The sequence below is a fragment of the Chanodichthys erythropterus genome, chromosome 23 (genome assembly GCF_024489055.1).
Source record: "Chanodichthys erythropterus isolate Z2021 chromosome 23, ASM2448905v1, whole genome shotgun sequence".
Taxonomy (NCBI): Eukaryota; Metazoa; Chordata; class Actinopteri; order Cypriniformes; family Xenocyprididae; genus Chanodichthys; species Chanodichthys erythropterus.
The window spans coordinates 15151496-15174157 of record NC_090243.1 but is presented as its reverse complement, the minus strand read 5'-3'; the positions used below and the strand labels follow the sequence as shown (position 1 = coordinate 15174157).

The 22662-nt window shown below is 36.0% G+C and overlaps 1 protein-coding gene and 1 long non-coding RNA gene across 3 annotated transcripts in view; both read right to left on the bottom strand.

The window, feature by feature from the left end:
• The window catches only part of pde1ca (phosphodiesterase 1C, calmodulin-dependent a), a 93358-nt gene extending 84693 nt beyond the window's left edge, over positions 1–8665 (bottom strand). For both annotated transcript variants that reach the window (XM_067377334.1, XM_067377336.1), the window contains exon 1: positions 8349–8665. In XM_067377334.1, the coding sequence (XP_067233435.1) occupies positions 8349–8433 (85 nt within the window). In that variant the 5' untranslated portion in view covers positions 8434–8665. The remainder of the gene's footprint in view (positions 1–8348) is intronic.
• LOC137013530 (uncharacterized) lies at positions 2555–7357 on the bottom strand. Its single transcript, XR_010893739.1, has 3 exons — positions 7238–7357; positions 4320–4396; positions 2555–2859 (listed from the first exon to the last, which is right to left on the bottom strand). It is a non-coding gene; the product is annotated as an uncharacterized lncRNA (long non-coding RNA).
• Positions 8666–22662: the final 13997 nt, after the last annotated feature.

The following is a 22662-nucleotide window of genomic DNA, read 5'->3' as shown; positions in this document are numbered from 1 at the left end:
TACAAAGAATCATAATCTTAATCATAATCATTAGTGTTGTTGTTGTTGTTGTTAATATTATTATAAAATATTAATATATTATATTTTTCATGATTAAATAATAATAATAATTAGTTGTAGTATTGTTGTTGTTAATAATATAATAATAAAAATATTATATAAATAATATTTTTAATAATTATTATTATTAACATCATTAATAAAAAAATATTAACTTAAATTACTTTAATTATTATGTATATATTATTTATAATTATGATTATTCTATTAATTCTTGTATAATTATATATATAAATATACTAAATAATATAATTATACAAAGAATCATAATCTTAATCATAATCAATAGTGTTGTTGTTGTTGTTGTTGTTGTTATTAATATTATTATAAAATATTTTTTTTCATAATTAAAAAAAATAATAATTAGTTGTAGTATTGTTGTTGTTAATAATATATATAATAATAATAATAATACAAATATAATATAAATAATAATTTCTATAAATATTAATATTATTATTACTATCATTAATATTACTATCAAATACAGATTTGGGGTCTCCTTACGGGATCCTCATCTGACCCAGGAGCCTTACTGACTCCTCAAAAGGTGCTTTAATGAGGCCCCATTGGGCGTCCTGCCCACACACACACAAATATACAGACAGCTCTATGGGGAAGGATGGGGTTGGGGTTGTTTGTCAGGCAGAGGCAAGAATCACTAGGTCGTGACATCACATCCTGCCTCAGCCGGTGACTATGGAGACAGTAATAGCAAAGGCAGCATGGGAGATCCACAGGAGAAAACTCTTATCAACAGCCCAGTGCGATTTAAAAGCGTGACTGTTTGTGTGGGCTTCGCTTTAATGATAAACACAGGTTCCCGTGAGAATTCATCTCATCAAACAGAATTAATCTGACAGGTTAGAAGTCACAAAAGGTGATCACATGACCATGTTTTTTACCTGATTCCTTCGATTTATGCACCACTGTGGTTTCTCCACTTCTTCATCTCCTGATTGTGGTCTGTTATATAAGCCCTTGACCTTTTAGGAGTATAATTACCACCATCCAACGTTCTGCCACAACAACTGTCATGTCACTTTTCTGTTCAAGCTCTTTGTTCTGTGCCTAAATCAGCCAACTCTGACAGAAAAATCAACGTCCTGATATCGTGTCCCTCTCCATCTGACAGGGCACTAAATGAATTCAGGCTTTTTGGACAACACAGAACATTGTGACTCATTTTGTGCCAAAAAAAAGAAAAGAAAGTTGTTTCTTATGTAATCTAATTGTACTCAGGCGACTCAGAGACAACCAGAGACTGATTGTAAGAGACAATCACTTTGTTGCTTTCATGTTACTATGACAGAACAGAAGACAGGGAATTTGCCTGCAAGGAAAGCAAACTCAAACTGTGTTGAACCAATTTACCAAACCCTTGAGCATGTGTTAAGAGCGTTTTCTTGAGACATCTCCGAAGCCTTTTCTGAAACCTTCACACGTGTAAAAACACCAACATTTAGAGGATGCATACATTGTGACTAGTTAAACCTCATGTCTGAGAGACACCATGACCTCTTTTAATAGCTCAAAACATACTAAATATTGACATATTATATTGACTTAATGTTATTTAAACTAGTTAACACGCTTCAAACATTCTCCCTTTAAAAATATTTGCGGTTTAAGAAATAAATAATGTGTTTTTGCTCAAACTGACTCAAAACAGACACAACATTATTATACTGGATGACTGTCATTATTCTGAAAAACAAAGCATTAATAATATATTTCTACACATACTTGATATTAAAAGAATTTAAAATAACAACAATAATTATAAATAAATAAATTTAAATAATAAATTAAAAATGATAATGATGATTATTGTTCATAATTATTATTATTAATATTATTATTAAGAATTTAATATTGTTTACTATTTTATTATAATTATTAAGAAATAATTTAGAATAATAAAAAATATTTTTGTTATTATTAATTAATAATATAATGATTACTTTTTTTATTTTTTATATTATTATTAATAATATTAAGTAATTGTTATTATTCATAATAATAACAATAATTATAATAATAATAATTATTATTATTTTATTGATGAATTGATTTTTATTATTCATATATACTCTAAAAAATCCATAAAAATAGGGCACAATGTACTGTATTAATTTGTATTATTATTATTATTATTATTACAAAATAATAATAATCATTATTATTATTATGAATATTACACACTAAAAACTCCTGGGTCAAAAATAACCCATTATGGGTTATTTTTGACCCAAATCCTGGGTTAAAAAGGGACCAACTAATTTCTGGGTTATTTCAACCCAGAAAAATGGGTTATTCTTTTTGACCCAAATTCTGGGTCAAATACCTGACCCAAATTTTGGGTTAAAATAACCCAAAATTGTAGTTAATATAACCCAACTTCTGGGTCAAAAGAACAACCCCAATATCTGGGTTGAAATAACCCAGAAATGAGTAGGTCCCTTTTTAACCAAAGGTCAAAAATAACCTAACTTGGGTTACTATGCCAGTATGCCTTATTTCAGAAAATAAAACTTCAGGCACTTACACACTTCAAGCACTTTTACATTTTTATTGCATTAAAATTAAATTAAACTCTACATAAACTCTACACACTTGGACCTATTTATCTTAGGTCACACTGTAATAACATTAGACATTAGAAAAAATAGAAAAATAAACAACTCATTCTCTTTCAAACATTTGACAACATTCAATAACTGGATTGAACTTGAGGGAAAAGAGTTTTGATAGTGTCCTCATCTAAGAGAAGAAATGCCTCCTCATCTCTGTCTTCACCTGAAGGACAGAAAACAAGACAACATGAGTATTGTTAATAAGTCGAGACAATTGTGAACCACTCACCGGACACTCTGATTATCAAGCTAACAAATAATCACTTTTATGGGAATGCTGTTTTTTTTTGTTTTTTTGTTAAAAACAACAACAACAACAAAAAAAAAAAACCTGGCCCAATTTGCTAGTTAACTAATGTGGTTCTTTTGCAGCACTACCCATTTTGTGTGAATGACAGTCTATACTGTCCATCTTTTCTTTCATTAACAAGTGTAATAATGACATTAATGCGAAGGTAAATATCTGGCCCATTATTATGCATAACAGCTTAAAGACAAGGCACAAGTATCTTTTAACTATAAGGGTTATTATAGAGATGCATTCCCCACTGTCGAAGAAGTTGTGACTGTCACAAAATCTTGCACTGACACATTTAAGCCATATTAAAGAAAAATATTTAGGTATAGAGAGATGATATGAGGGCAGTTAAAGGGATAGTTCACCCAAAAATGAAAATGTGATGTTTATCTGCTTACCCCCAGGGCATCCAAGATGTAGGTGACTTTGTTTCTTCAGTCGAACACAAATGATGATTTTTAACTCCAAACGTTGCCGTCTGTCAGTCTTATAATGCGAATGAATGGTAACACAATTTATAAGAGTCAAAAAATATGCTTAGACAAGTCCAAATTAAACCCTGCGGATCGTGACGACACATTGATGTCCTAACCGTGCGTTCACACCGCCGCCGGCGAGAGCGTCAACAGTCACCTTGGCCGCCCTGCCATCAACGCTGTACTGTTCGTTCAAACCGATGGGAGGGTCAAAGTAAATGACAAGTTGCGTTAACCAATCGGAAGCCTGTCAAGCGAGGACATCTACATTCCGATTGGTTGCCGCCGAACCGCGTCATAGCTCATTACCATAAAGTTAACCTGATTTCAACTCTCCTCGCCGCTCTCATCGCCCAAAACGCGCCGCGCCGCACCGCTCTCGCCGGAGCTCGCCGCCGTGCTCTTATTGAAAATTAATGACTTCCTGTCACTTTGACGTTCTCGCCGCCGGCGGTGTGAACACACAGTTAGACACAAAACGATCGGTTTGTGCAAGAAACCGAAAATGATTTATATCATTTTTTACCTCTAAAACACCACTATGTCCAACTGACATAGTGGTTTCTCAGACAAACCGATCGTTTCGTGTCTTAGGACATCAATGTGTCGTCACGTGCCGCATGGTTCAGTTTGGATTTGTCTAAGTATATTTTTTGACTCTTATAAATTGTGTGACCATTCACTCGCATTATAAGACTGACAGACGGCAACGGTTGGAGTTAAAAATCATCATTTGTGTTCGACTGAAGAAACAAAGTCACCTACATCTTGGATGCCCTGGGGGTAAGCAAATAAACATCACATTTTCATTATTGGGTGAACTATCCCTTTAAAGAGTAAAACGCTCACCTCTAAAATTCTCTATCAGCTCAGACATCCGCCACTCAGTTAGCTTATCAGCGACAAAGCTGTACATTTAAAATGACCTGGAGAAAACAATAGAGGTTAGCAACAATTTGAAGACTTGACACGCTTCTTTAACTCTCACTACTCAGCACTGTATAATATGATAAGCACAGCGCAGCTGGTTATTCTGTAGCCTCGTCGCTCTAGCCACGGCTAAAGGGGGTCGCACACCGGAAGAGAAGCGTAACGTTATATTCAAACACATTATTCTCTATGAGTGTACACACGGCGGCGCCAGCAACGGTTCAGGACCTTGTTCAAAATCCTGCAGCGCCACAGCGCGCTATGTAATGTTACATAGATTTATATTAAATTTACACTTATTTGTCTCAAATCGTCGTTAATGTATATACTGACTTCACCATGTGCTGCAATATAAAGTTAGTTTTACATTAATTTACAGAAATCAGCTGCATGAATACAAATTGCTGATGTTATTGGATTTTCAGGTGATATTCTCCATTCAGTTAACGGACGCTCTGAGGTAACTTAAAGTGTTCAGACTGCAGACTCAGCAACGGTTGTATTTAATTATACAGTACACTCATAACATACTGACATTATCTTAATTCCACAATGTCCTAAAACATAACAATATTGCTGGCCATAAACTGAGAAAGTACACGATACCTCGAGTTGTTCTAGACGCGGCGCGGCGCTTCTCGTCCGGTGTTCAACCCCCTTAACGCGGCATGAAGTCGCCACTAGCTGCACGTACCTATCGTATTATTACCAGTATTATAACAATGAGATAAGTACAGCACAGTTGTCATTTCCTTCTAAACACATTAAATAGGTCACACGTTTCTCAACTATGTGTAAAAAGCATTTCAACCATTTTGACACCTAATTTCATGAACTTATCGTTATTTTTAATCATTCAAATTTGGCTGGGTGGTTAATAACACTTTCTTATTTAGTCTGACAAATTCAAAACACACATTTATTTTGACTTTACACGGACTTTAAACTAGTTAGATGTTGTTGCGATATCCGCAGGCGGCTACATGCTCACCACCAGGGCCGGATTAACATAAGGGCTAGGTGGGGCTGAAGCCCCAGGGCCCGCGGGTAGAGGGGGCCCGTGATTGGCTGGAGGAAATGAGATTGACAAGTCAAAGGTGGTTGATTTGTGTCTAATAAATAACAAGAAAAAATGATTGGAAAATGTGCCTGACTGATAAATCACTGTCCAATCAAAATCACTTTACAATTCGCGACATGACACCGGGAAACGCCTCTTTGCATTATGCTATCGCATCGCATGTAGACTAGAAAATTGGCCTTTATTGCTTGTTCAGCCTCGCTGGTGTTCAAAATGATTAAAAAAAGTGATAGTGTTGCGCAAAAAATGAAAAATAAGCTTGAAAGGGAGAAAAGGGATGCTAATCTTACAGCAAAAATTACAAAACTAACTGCTTCGGTTCACATAAAACATCCGAGCCAGTGGAAGACCCCGTGTGCAGCGGCAGCTCACAATTATCTTCACCCGACACTGCCGATCTGCGTGCTTTACACGTTGAAAAAGGTGAGATAGCAGCTGCATCAAGTTATTATTTTTATTACGAGTTAAGCCCTATTCGGATAGTAATTGTTTCTCATTAAAACGTAAGGTGTTTTCAACATTTACAGGGACGAGTCGGTTGATTTTATTGCCGTTTGAATTCAGAATGTCAGTGTTTTTCTCTCATCATCATCACCCGTGTAAAAATCCCGAATTAACTTTCCTACTGTTTTTTTGACGAACACCAATGTCGTGTGACTTGTCTCCACTTTCTGCCTTTGAAGTACATTTTATCAGTTGCAGTTCTGGTGCCGCATCCGTACATCTCGACCTCGACACATTCACATCACACGTTAACACAGCGGTAGAGTTACTCACGGGACACTGCACTTATTCGCAATCACAAGTTCTTTATTTGCATGTGCTTTAAAAGCCAGTTAAACCTGTCATTCGTGTGCTGTTCTGAGATGCGCTTTTTCTGACCCCAACCCCATACACCCGAAGCGTGCACACACACTTAAGCCTGTCAAACAGCACCTGACTACTGGACTTCATCTTTCGCGTCTGATTGCGCTATAATACTGTCAAATACACAAAAGGTTTACATAAACACAGTTGGTTATGTCTGAAGTGAGTTGAGAAAATCGGACGCGTGCAGGTCTTAAAGTGACAGCATCCTAATAGCATGCGGACCCTTGTGCTTAAAGGGATAGTTCACCCCAAAAATTAAAATCCTGTCATCACATACTCACTTTCAAGTTGTTTTAAACCTGAATGAGTTTCTTTCTTCTGTTGAACACAAAAGAAAATATTTTAAAGAATGTGGGTAACCAAACAGTTGCTGGTCCCCATTCATTTCCATAGTAGGAAAAAAATATATATAATGTGGAAATCACTGGGGACCATCAACGGTTTGGTTACCCACATTCTTCAAAATAGTTTATTTTGTGTTAATCAGAGGAAAGAATTATTGTGTCAGCAATATATGCAATATAATTTTAAAATATGTTAAATATTTTATATGTTAAATATTTTTTAAAATATGTTAATAGCATGGAATATTTAGTGTGCTTATATAAAATGATTTGATAAAAGGAATTTTTAAAAAATATAAAAATAATAATAATTAAAAAAAAAATTCTTGTGGTACAAGACACTGTGGCATGGCAATCATATGAAAGGGGGCCCTTAGTGTTGCTATAGCCCCAGGGCCCAATGTGTTCTTAATCCGGGCCTGCTCACCACAGAATTACCACGGTAAGCCATGGTCATTTTTTTACAAATGGTGCTAAACTAGCAACGGGGACATGGACACAGAAAACTTTACGTTACATTGACACTGAAAATACTTGCTTACCTTGAATACGCGACGAAGTTGCACCGAAGAAGCCCAGACCAAAACGGATCGAGTGCGTTCAAGTTCAAGTGACGGTTATTCCAAACGACTGTTGTGAGAAAATTCCAGAACAACAGCGGGGGGCAGGGAGAGGGGCGTTAACCCAGAACATGGGTTACTCTTTGAAAAATAACCCAGAAACCTAAACAACCCAGGAATTGGGTCAAAATATTAGCCCTATAACCCAGAAAATGGTTACTCTCTGAAAAAATAATCCATAATTTTAACCCAACACAAATAACCCAGAAAATGGGTTAAAGAAATAACCCAGGAGTTTTTAGAGTGTATTATTATTAACATAATTAATAAAATAAATAACTTAAATAACTGTCATTATTATTTATATATTATATATAATCATTAAAAAATAATTGTTATGATTATTCTATTATACTTGTATAATATATATATATATATATATATATATATATATATATATATATATATATATATATATATAATGTATAATTATAAAAACAACATTATAATTATTATTGTTATTATGTTTATATATTAAAAACATAAATATAATACTATATTTTTTTATAATTAAATAATGATAACAATTAGTAGTAGTAGTAGTATTCTTGTTGTTAATAATATCATAATAAAAATATATTACACATAATAATAATAAAAACTGTAAAAATAGGGCACAATGTACAGTATTAATTTGACAGAATTTTCCATATATATTTTTTTTTTTTTTACAGGTTTTTTTACCTGTATTTTGAATTTTGAACTTCATTGCATTGTGTTTTAGGATTGACGGAAATTTTCTGCCAGTACATTATCCATATTTGTTTTTTTGTTTTGTTTTTTACTCTGGGACCCTTAAACATAAACAATGCAAAGTTAACCTTCATGTTCTGTTGAGAGTGACATCTGTTTGATGTCGACCTAAAAAATGAGTTCTCTCAAAATTATTTATGGTTTTAAAAGCCCAAAGGCACTTGCAGCAGCCCCTGCTCGCTCACACAGAAAAAAATCAGTGCTGGCCATCAAACACACACACACACACACACACACACACATCCACCCACACATACAGTACCTGATCAGCTGTTCTTACCAATAGTGAAGCTGAAGCCATCAATGCTGAAAGTGGCACTCCGGCATTTTTTAAATCCTTGTTTTTTGGAGCTTAGCTCTGACATCTTCTCCAGTTGACTCCGTCCGTCTGCAAGGGGAGATAAACTCTGGGAACAGACTCCTCAGGTGGGAAAGCGTGCTCTGAGCAGGTACGTCAAAGATCAGAGAGGATCATTAGAAAAGGAAGTCACAGGGTTGGCATCTCCTGCAGGGACCCCATCCCATCTGTAAAAATCCCTCTTGAGCTCATCATACAGGTCTGTTTCTCTGTTGCCTGCCTTTCTTACACTGTAAAGAGAATAAACACACAGATGGGAGATGTTTCTCTCTCTCTCTCTCTCTTTCTCTCTCCCTCCCGCTCACACTGTGACCCTTCCCACTGCTAAACTGTGCTTGATTACAGGCTCTCTCTCTCTCTCATTCACTGTCACACTTACTCGCCCATTTACTTGAGCGCTAAGCATATATGCATTCACTGAGCTGAGTCAGTGATACACACTGATGTTTATTCTTGGACGCTTTCGTGTGCCTTCTTCAAACCTGTGTGGTTACTGTACGTGTGGGGGCGTGTGTGTGTACAAGTGAACGTGTGTCATGTGCCATAGCAAAAGGGCAACCTTTTTATGATGTTTAAACAAAACACTCTGTCAGAACTGCTGGCTGGATGAGATTAAAGGAAGGTTATAGAAGGCTGTGGTGTCAAAACTAAACAAGTATAAACTCAGAATCCATACAGGAGCCATTCTGAATTATTTAATTTTCGTTCATGAAAAATGTGTCATCATTTACCCTCATGTCGTTCCAATAACTTTTTCTTCTGTTTCAGATGTAAACATCTTAGACAATCCTTGGAAGCTCAGTGTCACCCATTATTGTGTTTTGAAATGCAAATTATAGTGCAACATAAGTAGCATTGCCACTAGGGGTGCTATAGCAGGCATTAGTGTAAACTGTCTTCTACGGTCAGTTTTCTCTTTCTGACTAGGGCTGCAACGATTAATCGCGATTAATCATTTGAAAAATAAAAGTCTGTGTTTACGTAATATATATGTGTGTGTTCTGTGTATAATAATAATGTATATATAAATACACACACATACAGGTACAAACATATTTATATATATTTTATATTACAAACATAAATATTTTACATATAAATATAAAAATTTTCTTAAATATATACATAAATGTGTGTATTTATATATACATAATTATTATACACAGAACACACACATATATATAATACGTAAACACAGACTTTTATTTTGCAAACAATTAATCGTGATTAATCGTTGCAGCCCTATATCTGACCAACTACTATCTTAGCGGAGCAACAAGTTAGTTTGTAAAACTGTCAACATATTTATACTACCTGAATAATAACACATTTGGGGCCAGATTTACTAATAGCTTGCGCTGCTCTTTTGGCGTTAAATAACTACTGTCAGTATGTACTAAAGACACGCAGTGAATAATTAGCGCTGAAAAGGTGTGGACACAGTTTTTATTGCACATGCATTTGTAGGAGTTTTCCTTTCAGACGCAACATTTTTGACTGGAGAATATTTATATGAATCTCGCAAGGTGATTTACTAAGGTTTGCGCTAGTCAATTTACTGCCATTATTTAACGTTTTAAACCAGACGCTAATTTGCGTCGCTCCTGGTAGATTGCATTGGTCATTATGGAAATGATCTGACTGCATCTGTGTTCTTTAATTTGCATGTCATCAGTAGATTCCATGCAAAACTTTCCACTCCCATCAGCACTTTTTTGGAATTGCGCACTCGCGCTAATTTGCCCTGTTTAGTGAATCTGGCCCCTGGTTTAAAGGATTAGTTCACTTAATTTACTCACCCCCATGTCATCCAAGATGTTTATGTCTTTCTTCAGTCGAAAAGAAATGAAGGTTTTTGAGGAAAACATTCCAGGATTTTTCTCCATATAGTGGACTTCAACAGTTACCAATGGGTTGAAGGTCAAAACTGCAGTTTCAATGCACCTTCAAAGGGCTCATGATCCCAGCCGAGGAATGAAGGTCTTATCTAGCTAAACAATCGGCCATTTAAAAAAAAAAAAACTTTTTAACCACAAATGCTCGTCTTGCACTAGCTCTGAGATGTGTTACACATTACGTAATCACGTTGGAAAGGTCACGCTTGACGTAGGCAGAAGTACAGCGGTAGGGCATCTAATTTACTCATCCAACTTCAAAATCATCCGACATTGTTGTTTTACCTTTTTTTTGTAAAGGGCGTTTGATGTACGCTTTGTAGACACTGGATCAATACTTCCGCTTACGTCACACATGACCTTTACAACATGATTACGTAATGTGCATCGCAGAGCAGTGCAAGATGAACATTTGTGGTTAAAAAGTATATAAATTTGTACTTTTTTTAGAAAATGACCAATCGTTTCGCTAGATAAGACTCTTATTCCTCGGCTGGGATCACGTAGAGCCCTTTTAAGCTGCATTAAAACTGCAAATTGGACCTTCAGAAGTCCACTAAATGCAAAAAAATCTTGGAATGTTTTCCTAAAAAAAAAAAAAGCTAAATTTTTTCGACTGAATAAAGACATCTTGGATGACATGGGGGTGAGTAAATTATCAGGAAATTTTAATTCTGAAGTGAGCTAATCCTTTAATGGCACAGATATTTGAACGTGACTATGTTTGTTTCTTCCACAGTAACAACATTAAGTATTCAACAGGATGGTGCATTTAGTATGTGCTATATAATAGCCAAGAAGTAATATTTGTGTACTTGAGTATGTTCTGGTCCAGTTACTGCTGAAACAACATCTAACATTGTACCAAAAGCAATCTTATTTGATCCAATCTTATCATCTCTTTCAAAGCAGCTCTTTTAAAGAGGACTTTGAGCTCATTTGAGTGATGCAACCATTCACTGGTGTTATGTTACAACCCTGTGGCACTTCAATTCACTCACTGATTAGACATCGTGATCTGAAAACAGCACGTACACGAACTCAAGCATCAGCCATTCTTTCTTTTTCTCTATTTAAAGTCTTGAATTACATTCTCAAGGGACATTTACTTTCATAAATGCATCTAATATCTGGAGATCAAGTATAAGCCCTGTAGCTTTTGGTACTGTAGATCTGATTGGACAATCCAGATATTAAAACGGGTAAACAAGTAAATTTAGTTATTAGCCACTATCATAAATAAATTGAAAATTATAACAAATTCTAAAAGCTTCTAATACTTTCGGATAGAGATCCCATATGAATTTACTGCATAACAGTTATATAAAAATAAAAAATAACAACAATTTTGGCAGAAACTGTTGTTTCCATGGTATTGTGTGTGTGTGTGTGTGTGTGTGGGGGGGGGGGGGGGGGGTGTTCCACAATAACAAAAATGTCTCCATCCACAGCATGTTCCCTAATGCAACAGGTGAATTAAAAACTTAATAAAGAAATTTCTGTCATGGTGAGCAGACCATTTCACCTGAAGGCTAGAAGCCGATTTTGGTGTCACTTAGCAACCACTAAAATATGTGTCCTTTATATTTGAGTCTTATTGCTGTGATCTGTTTTCACTAGGATTCTGTACGGTGTCAGCAGGTGTCGGATCTAAATCAGATGAGCAAGTTTAAGTGAAAATGAATGTTGTCTAGATATATGTTCTCGTAAAGAAGAGTTGAAGGGGTTGTGCCATGTGTCTTGTGTTCATATACAGCGGATGGATCATGGTGATAATTAAGCTGTCATATTAGTTCAATCCTATAGAGCTCTTCAGGGATGGTGACCCATTCACGCTGTATTAAAACATATAGCACCTGCTAAAAAGCTGTATGGTTGTATGTAAATCCCCCCTCACCCACCTGTGGGGAAAGCAGAGACCAAAGTACAGCGTGATTACCCAGAAACACCTGCTGTAAACCTGCTGAGATTAAAATCTGAGAGTGATAATTCTGCATGTAGAGCTTTCTCACAAAGCTCACACATCTTCACCTGATGTGTGTGTTTACACCCCTGTACTATTTATAGATTTACACACATGTGTGAAAATTGAGCCACACCTTTAATTCAAAGAGTCACAGAGAGAGAAATAGTTGAATGCAGTTATTGTGTGGTCATTATTAAAGGGAAAGTTCACCAAAAAAAATGAAAATTACCCTACAATTTACTCACCTTTAAGCCATCCTTGCGTGTATGACTTTCTTCTTTCAGAAGAACAGAAGAACACAATCGGAGATATATTTAAAAAATATCCTGGCTCTTCCAAGCTTTATAATGGCAGTGAATGGGGGTGTGTGATTTTGAAGCCAAAAAAGTAAGTGCATCCATCCACCCACCCACCGTAAAAGTAGGTAATAGGTTGTTTGCAATCACGTGGTTCTGGTGACGCGCGAAATACCGGTGGAGGGCAAGCAGTGAAAATTAGAATGGAAGAGATGGAGAAAAGTCCATACTGTGCTGGTTTAGAAAGGTATAAACAGAAAATCACAACATTATGTTGGACGTGATCTTTATGTTATGAAGATGAGCGACTTTTCCACTGAATTGACAGACTTCCCTGCCATTGAGGAGGCAGATATAGAGGATGTGAAGCTGCCGTCACGCTGTGTTCAGTTCTAATCTGGGTTTGTTTATATCGCGCTGCCTTTCTGCTAGTGAAGTTAGGGCAGTATTTTGAGTTTCTGTCGCGATTGTGAAAAATGTCGCCATTGTAGGTCATTTATGCTCAATCGAGAATTGCAACAGGAGCTCACATCATCGTTCAGGGAAAAAAACTGGACGGTATAATACAATTGTTGCCTTTTATACGTGTAAAAACACATTAAAATGCCACTGATTTAACCCACTCCCTGTCACTTAAAATAATCACATAGCCGAGTGTTTTTGAAAGTGCTGTCTTTGTTGTTGAATCGACTTCTGTCAGCTTGTTAAACATTTATTTATTTGGACATTTTCTACCATATGATGGCTGAAGCAGCAGCGCGTGACACTGTTCTCATAGAAACCAGATCAACATCGTGAACGGAATACTACAAAACTGAAGTGAAAACATCAAATTATCATTCAATGGGATAAAATAGCTTCTCTTCCCTGCAAAAGATACCATGAAGAATGTTGATTAACCAAGTCAAAAAGAAATAAGGTAAGCAGGTATCCATATTCATTTCAGTATCAGCAGACGCAAAACGCTATTAAAGGCAACAACTTTTAACAACAACAACTAAACTATATAGGTTATAAAAAACGGTATAAGTTATGTAAACGATATAAGCACCTTCTGGGTTCTCGATTTTATCGACTTGAGCAACCATAAACGACGCAAAACATACGAATTTTGAGCTTTTGATAGGATATAGAAAAATCACTCCCTGCCCTCCAGACTCATTCGCGCTGCTGCTGTGACGTCATGTGCAACCTAAAGGCTTTCTGAAGTGAAGTACCCCAGGGATGACGCGTTTTTGTAGGCAAAACCCGGAAGCGAGTTAGCATTTTAGGACTTCCGGTTCCAACGCCGTAAAGTCTATTGGTTTTTTGAATGGGTCTTTGGTAAATCGCCTGAAATAAGGTCTGTGGTTAACAAAGCCTCTAAATACTTTCACGTTTTGATCTATGACATAAAACACACCAGTTATAACCCACTTGTTTTTTTAAACTTTTACTCTGTCTTAAAATCGGCGGTTGCTAACAAGTTGCTAAAAGGGACTACTTCCTTTGGCGGGGACTTTAGACGTCATCATTAAAAACGGGACATTTGGACAGCATTTCTCATGAAAAAGTGGATAAGTATTCATACACAGCGTATATCATAATCAGCAAGCATATTTTTAAATAAAGTTGTTTTTTAAATACAGTTTGAGGAAGCTTGGTGGTGGTGACATGAGAACAGACATCTTTTGGAGCGCATACAATATCATTTTTAATTTTATAATAACTAGCTTCCGGGAGACGACCATATGCATACTGCGCAAGTTGATTTACACCACAACAGTAACCTGTGACGCGATGAGGCAAGATATAGGAATATCATAAGCTTAGACGTCTCTCGTGATTTAAACAAAACAAATAAGCCAGAATATTTTTAAATATATCTCCAATTGTATTCATCTGAAAGAAGAAAGTGATATACATCAAGGATGGCTTGAGGGTGAGTAAATCATGCGATAATTTTCATTTTTGGGTGAACTATCCTTTTAAAGGTTTACTCATCATTATTTACTATTTTTTTTTTTTTTCAGCAGAACACAATCAAAAAAAATGTAGCAGAATCTTAATGCTAAAAAATGAAAATTATTTAAGTGCTCCACACAAATATTTAAATTATTTAATACATATAAAATAAAAGTCGCTTTTCACTGGAAATCTTCCTTTCCAGATTAGTTCACACACTACATGACTTTCTGTGAAATCTGTCAACTCAAATCTGTAGACTGGCTCTGACTTTCAGCAACTGTAGCGTTAATTTGTACAGACTATAAAATGGGCAAAAGTCATGTAGTGTATTCCAGCATTCAGCAACAACATTTGGATGAGTAAATGATGATGGAATTTTTAGCTTTTAAGGTTATATATGGTGATTTCAAAATTTGATCATAATATTCAAGGCAAACAATCATCATACCAAAAACAGATGGCTACCTTAAACGGCTATATAGAAAGCAATAGTGTTTTTCTACAGAAGTGCTGCATATTCAGTTCATGGCCAGTTACAAATTCACCCAAACAATGCAACAAGTGAAATAAAAACCCAGGGTCAGCCTAGACTGACACTGACAGCATTCCATAGAGAAAGATATAAAACTCAAGGACGTTGAGAGCAGAACGAAGCAGGTTAACTTCTCCATCTCTGAGTGGGTGTAGCAAGATAAAAGCTTGGTTTATCTGATTCTGAAAAGACCATAGTCCACAAAACCCCACCCAGGACTCTCAGCTCACCGGTTTCCATGGCAACCAAACACAGCGCTCACAGGTTAAAAAACTGCCTTTTGTGTTTTCACAACATGCTACTGTATGTGCATGAAACATTTAGCACGTTTACAGCTGTTAGAACCCCGGTCAGAGCTTGTGAGTTTAGTTAAATTTGGGGAGGTGATTGTGTTGCAGTTAAGTCTGGAATTCACTAGCCTCCTCCTCGTTCATTTTTTAAAGTTAGACATCAACTTTCTTGGTATTCCTCAATCAATTAATTATAAAGAATATAACAAGAAAAAAATCATAAAATTATAAAAGAATGCCTATTTTTGTATTCATTTTTTGTAAAAATTGTATAGGGTCGCTAACTACCCGAGGAGTGTATGAGTGTACTTATATTTTTTCGGCACAACAATAATTGAATCTTAGATGACAGAATAAGTGCTATTCACCTTTATTCCACAAGGTGGCAATGTCTGATACACAATGCTGAAGTGACGACTCATTTAGACAGAAAACGAAATAATAAGAAAAACATGAAATGGCTCAGCGATTTACTGCAGAGCAAGTACTGAACGCAATCAAATATGACTGTATCTGTCATCTGGTCAAGCTGTTAGCGACGTAAATATTGATTTTGAAGATGTTGAAAATTATATAGTTTTGAAAATACGTTTGAGATCGCGAATGGGCTCATATTCGTGACCTCAACCATAAAACTAGCCTTTTATATGCTAAATTTACTGGGAAATGAGCTCTGATAAGAACAGTGGTGATGGCATAAAACATCTGCTCAAACAGAGCCCTTTCAAGCTCCAAAAGGCAACGAAATATGCTTTATTTAATTCTTCTGTAATTGTTACTCTGATATCAGAGGAGTTTATATTATCGCGACAGGTAGAGATTCTTCCGTGTTAGATATAGATCTGGGTCGATAAAAACCTGAATATGTAAGAATGATTGGCGAAACAGTCATGCATTTAAGGGTTAAAATAAAAATACTAAATATAAATTTAATATATAGTTCAAATAATTCTAATAAATAACCCAATTAAAATGTTTAAAAAATGTGTAATGTGTTTTAGCATTTTAAAAGTGCAGTAAGCGATTTTTGAAAAATGCTGTTGGAAATGGATTGGACTGAGCACCACAACAAACTTGTAGCCATTAGCCAATCAGCAGTAGGGGGTGTGTCCACTCATGATGGGGGAGGAGAGAAAGTGAAAGACTGTAGAAAGAGAGATGGAGGAGAGACATTACAAAAGAGAAAATGTCAGAGGAATATCTGGAAAAAGAAGGGTTATGATCAGGCAAGAGCTTTAGGATCTGCGTTAAAGGAACACTCCACTTTTTTTGAAAATAGGCTCATTTTCCAACTCCCCTAGAGTTAAACAGTTGAGTTTTACCGTTTTCGAATCCATTCAGCCGATCTCCGGTTCTGGCGGTACCACTTTTAGCATAGCTTAGCATAGTTCATTGAATCGGATTAGACCGTTAGCATCGCGCTTAAAAATGACCAAAGAGTTTTGATATTTTTCCTATTTAAAACTTGACTCTTCTGTAGTTACATCGTGATATCATTGCGCCTGCTGCAGCCATGATACGGCAGCAAAGTTCCTTGATTATTACGCCTGAATGAGAGTATAGTTCCTAGCCATATCAGCCTAGAAAATCGCAACTTTTCATTTTCTGTCGGTCTTAGTACACGATTTAACTACAGAAGAGTCAAGTTTTAAATAGGAAAAATATCAAAACTCTTTGGTCATTTTTAAGCGCGATGCTAACGGTCTAATCAGATTCAATGAACTATGCTAAGCTATGCTAAAAGTGGCTGAATGGATTGGAAAACGATAAAACTCAACTATTTAACTCTAGGGGAGTTGGAAAATGAGCCTATTTTCAAAAAAAGTGGAGTGTTCCTTTAATATTAGAAAAGCTTTCCAGTGCTGGAGAGGCCAGAAGGCCTGAAAACGGACGCTGAGGTTGCTTTGTTTCTGATCCATACGTGAGTAACATTGGTTTTGAGTGTTGCTGCTGGCGACTAACAACGAACTCTTGCTTATATACTCATGTTCTGTACTGTGTGTTCATATTTTGTTCTATTTTGTTGTTCGTCATCTCCACTTTATCTTTCACAAAGCTTTATTTTGTTTAGCTTCTGCTATGATGAAGAGACATCCCCCTTTTTGCATTGCGTTTTGTGCATTTTGGGGGTAGAGTAATGAAGGGAGGGGTGTGTTCTGTGTTTGCTGGGTTGATTTCAAATGTCAACAGTGCTTAAAGTCACGCGTTTTTAGGCCAAAACATTTTTGTCATATACAGCAAACATCTTCGCACTATCCGCTAGCTGCCTGTCCCCTGAACACACTGTAAAAAAACGCGGTCTCTGTAGTCGCCACAAGTTACAAAAATGGCAATAAAAACAAACTGGTGCAGTATGGACCACATAACATAATAAACATGCTCCAGCCAATAACCGACAAGAATGATTTTAAATGCGCGTTCATGACTGTTTCAGGAAGCACGGAGGGGAGGAGGAGGAGGGAGGGTCTAGCTAGCCTCTGTTTTGTTTGACAACACTTTGAACGTCAACAGGAAGTTACTCCACCCAGGATCGCTTAGAGCACCTTTAACAATTATTCTCAGAAATCGCTTACTGCACCTTTAATTACATTTTTTATTATTAATTTATTTTATCTCAAAAATCATTAGGATATTAAGTAAAGAACTTGTACCATGAAGATATTTTGTAAATTTTCTAACGTAAATATATCAAAAATGTATTTTGTGAGTGGATATGCATTGCTGAGGACTTCATTTGGATAACTTTAAAGGCGATTTTCTCAATATTTAAATTTTTGGCACCCTCAGATTCCAGATTGTGAAATAGTTGTATCTTGGCCAAATATTGTCCTATCCTAACAAACCATACATCAATGGAAAGCTTATTTATTCAGATTATGTATGAATCTCAATTTCAAAAAATTGCCCCTTATGACTGGTTTTGTGGTCCAGGGTCACATATTTTAACACAAATTATTTTAATAATCACCTTAAACATCACCTTTTTGTATTTGTCTCATCAACAATTTGTTCTTACTGAAGAACATATAAACTTCAGGAATAAAGAAATTATTTGCATTTAATTGTTTTCATTTATTGACAGTAGTTTCTCTAGTTAAAAGATGTTTTGAAGTGCACAAGAGAAATATTTTAGTGAGGGCTTCACATATTTCCTGGAAGAATGTTGGGCCTTGAAGTGAAAAAGGCTGAATGTACTGCTCTAGATAGCAGCCATCTCAAAAATGACTCACATTGTACTCAGATTTGAGTCTGCAATGAAAAGTCAGAGATTTCAATATGAACTTAAGCATTTCTCATCAAACTCTTACATATTATCTGATATGTGCTAACTATATAGCTTTCTTATCGTGCTATGTCAACAACTGTCTCATTTTTGTCAATTTGTTTTTCTCTGAATGAATTCTTGGAGAAACATCTGATAACTGATACTTAAATGAAGCAAGTGAGAAGTCCACAGAGTCTCTGGAGCAAACTCTGACCGATACCGTTTCCTCTGGGAGCTTCCTATTTAGACTTTTGAAGACCTTACTTTTATCACGAAGTACCGGCGTATCACAGCTGTCGGCTAAATCACCTGTAAGTGCAATACAAAAGTTAAGTGTAAAACAATCCACTCTTCTCATTTAAGATCACAAAAAGGAGCCTGAAGGAGTTTTCTCATGAATATTTGAGGAGCTCCTGGGCCTTATTCCGAGGTGGAGAGAGAAAATAAGATGCTTTATGCTCCATCGGTTTCGCTTTACGTGTTCGGCTCCGATTACTCGCTCATCCCAGTGAGAGCAGCAAACACTTGTAAGAAACTCTATCGCTCCGACAACAGGCCTGATAAACCAATACACTTCTGTTACAGCTTCTGACACCCTCGGCTACGCTTGTGGCATTGGATGTCTTGTTCAAGAGTTTGTATGATTGAGCCGCTAAAAGCCTCGTGTTAGGTTCAAGCAGACTATCTAGCTGGTTTAACTGCAGGTAATGAGCAGAGTGCATTATGGAGCCTGTGATCCGTGGGTCTATCGTGCCCACCTCAGCACTCTCAGACACCTCCACATCTCAAATGATGCAGATTTTAATGCTTCATTTAAATAGCTTTTTTACTTATGCAAACAAGTAATGCTGCCTTACTGTCATGTTGGAATAGTCATATTTGATGAACCCACCTGAACAACACCGCAGTTTCGAAACTACCAATGGGATTTTTTAAAATTTTCAGAGTTGGGACATTTAAGACGATTAATGTCTTTTTTATTATATCATAGTAGATGTTCAGCATTTTACAGCATTTTATATGTTTTACCTTTTTAGAGGCATAAATGATAACAGATAGCTGCCTCTTCAGCAGTCTCTAGCCTGAACTACCTTAAAAATGAAACTTTAACAGTCATCTGTCAAGCTATGACAATGATTAGGCATCTCTGGAGATATGTGTCAGTCTACTGATGCTGAACGTTTGATGCCATAATACAGAGGAAACTGAAATTAAACACATGCAAAGATTTTGGATATTGACTTTAGAGAAAATATGCAATGCCTTTTGTACCCTGGAAATGAACCACTCTGAAGGCAATGTAATCACAATTCATCCGAAATCACATACTTCCCTACTATATAGTAGGCGAAAAACAGTATGTGACAAAAGAAGTATGTCCAAAATCACAGTACTCATTAAAGAGTAGGTAAAAATGACCTACTATTGAATGTCCGACGAGATTCTGAAGTGTGCATATGGACACTTTACTATCCCATGAGGCCATGGGAGAGAATCTGTAAATGGCAGTGAAGTGACGCAAATGATGCTGGTAGGTCACATGATAATGACAACATGGCGAATGGAGTACGTCCGGATTACATTCATACTACACTTAATCATATTATATGGAACATACTTTTTTAGTGGTCATTAAGTACTAATTTAAAATAAGTAGCCTACTCGAGAGTTTGCAATTTCAAACATAGCCATATTCTTTTAAAGCACAAGAAGTGAGTCAAAACAGCCATTTAGCATGAATCTGAGCTTTCAATCCCATTCAAGTCACCATTCATCTGTCATCAAATGATTTTGCCTCCCAAAAGGTCAATCTTGACTAAGATTTAAAGAACATGCATGCACACACACACACACACACACACACACACACAGACACACAGACACAGTCATACAGACTGCCTTAGAAGTCTCAAAATCAGAATCACATCTGCAAATAAAATAGTAAGCTATTTACCATGGCACAATCCGTGCTTGGTAACTTGCCACAGAATATAAATAACCTCACATATTCTGATTCCAGAATGAAGCAACTGAAGCAACAAATGGCTCGTACGAGCCAGTTATTTTTATTAAATCAAAAACATACTGTACCATGCCAACATATTCCAATTCATAAACAAATTATTCATATGACAGGTTCTTTTTAGCTGATCAAAGACATAGCATTATAGTAGCAGTGTAGTCTTCATGAAGAAATGAATCATATGAACTGGATCTTTTAATGAGTCACAAAAAAAAAGACTCAAGACTGTTTTGACTCAGTCTGATGAGCCATTGAACTTCATCAGAACTGAGTCAACATGTGACAAAAACTGGTTCTGTCCTTTTTATCTGTAAAAATGAAAGGGTTAGTTCACCCAAAAATGAAAATTCAGTCATTAATTACTCACCCTCATGTCGTTCCACACCCGTAAGACTTTCAATCATCTTCGGAACACAAATTAAGATATTTTTGATGAAATCTGAGAGCTCTCTGACTCCTCCATAGAAAGCAATTTAATAACCACATTCAAGGTCCAGAAAAGAAGTAAAGTAAAATAGTCCACGTGGCTACAATGGTTCAGCCTTAATTTTATGAAGTGACGAGAATATTTTTTGAGTTCAAAAACAAAACAAAAATAACAACCTTATTTCAACAAATTCATCTCTTCCATGTCAGTCTCCTACGTTGTTTACGTTGTAGACTCAGTGCATCGCTTATAGGTTCTAGATCAGAACACAAAATTATTGGCCGGTTTCTGCATCAGAATCACACGAATGCCCACGTGAACAGCATTGGCCAATAATGAGCCAGCGTTCGGACGTAAACATGGAAGCGCTGAACATAAACTGCGTAGAAGACTGACAGGGAAGAGACAAATTTGTTGAATAAAATCGTTATTTTTGTTTTGTTTTTGCGCACAAAAAATATTCTCGTCGCTTCATAAAGTTAAGGTTGAACCAGTGTAGTCACATGGACTATTTTAATAATGTCTTTTCTACCTTTCTGGGCCTTGAAAGTGGTAATTAAATTGCTATCTATGGAGGAGTCAGAGAGCTCTTGGATTTCATCAAAAATATCTTAATTCATTCTTAATTTGAATGAAGGTCTTACAGGTTTGGAACGACATGAGGGTGAGTAATTAATGGCTGAATTTTCATTTTTGAGTAACCCTTTAATACCGTTGTCAAAAACAAGTATCATTACGAATCAGTTTGAGATAATAATTAATAATGATATCGTAAATAATTCTTCCAATTGAGCCTTCATAAATATGTATTATAAAATAATCTGAATAAACTATTCTTTTACACTTATTGTTATTATTTTATTTGGTAGTCAGCCATGAAAACTTTCTTCAAGGATTCTGCCCAACTTTGCATGGGCACAATGCAGAACTTTATATCTGGGGCTAAATTAATAGACTTACTGGCTTATTAAAGGATGGAGAAAATGCTTTCCACATGTTTAGTTGTTGACTCGCACAATATTTTGGCAAACATTCATGTGTCACCTGGTAGAAGCTTGCCAAATTAGGCAGATGGCAACATAGACCAGTTGTGTGACATGCCCACATCCTCAAAAAACAGCGATATTTGCTTCAATTGTTTAAATTTAAAGACTTTTTTGTTTACTTTTGTACATTTTTCTTTTATTTAAATTCATTTCCAGTGTAAAATTTCCTGTCCTGAAGCAAAATAAGCTGAGATGCACTTTACTAACCGCCAGAAAATGTCTACAGCAACTTAGTATCAAATAATGTTAAAGCTTGTGTAACTTATTATATAGATGTGGTGTTTCTGTATAATATGTTCAGGTCATTTAAGTAGCTCACCTGATAGAACATGATTAATGCGCTAAGTTCCAAATGCAAACATGTTGTTTTCAACTAATCTCAAAGCAAAGTTATTAATGGGTAACATTTGCCAAACAATAAAAACCTTCTGTTTCTGGAATCAATAAGACCGAAGACCAGAAAACAGATGTGATTCAAAATGAGGTAAACCTTTAATTTAGTGAACTCACAGCATGCAACTTCTTTTCTCAGTAAAGTGCGTTCTGAAA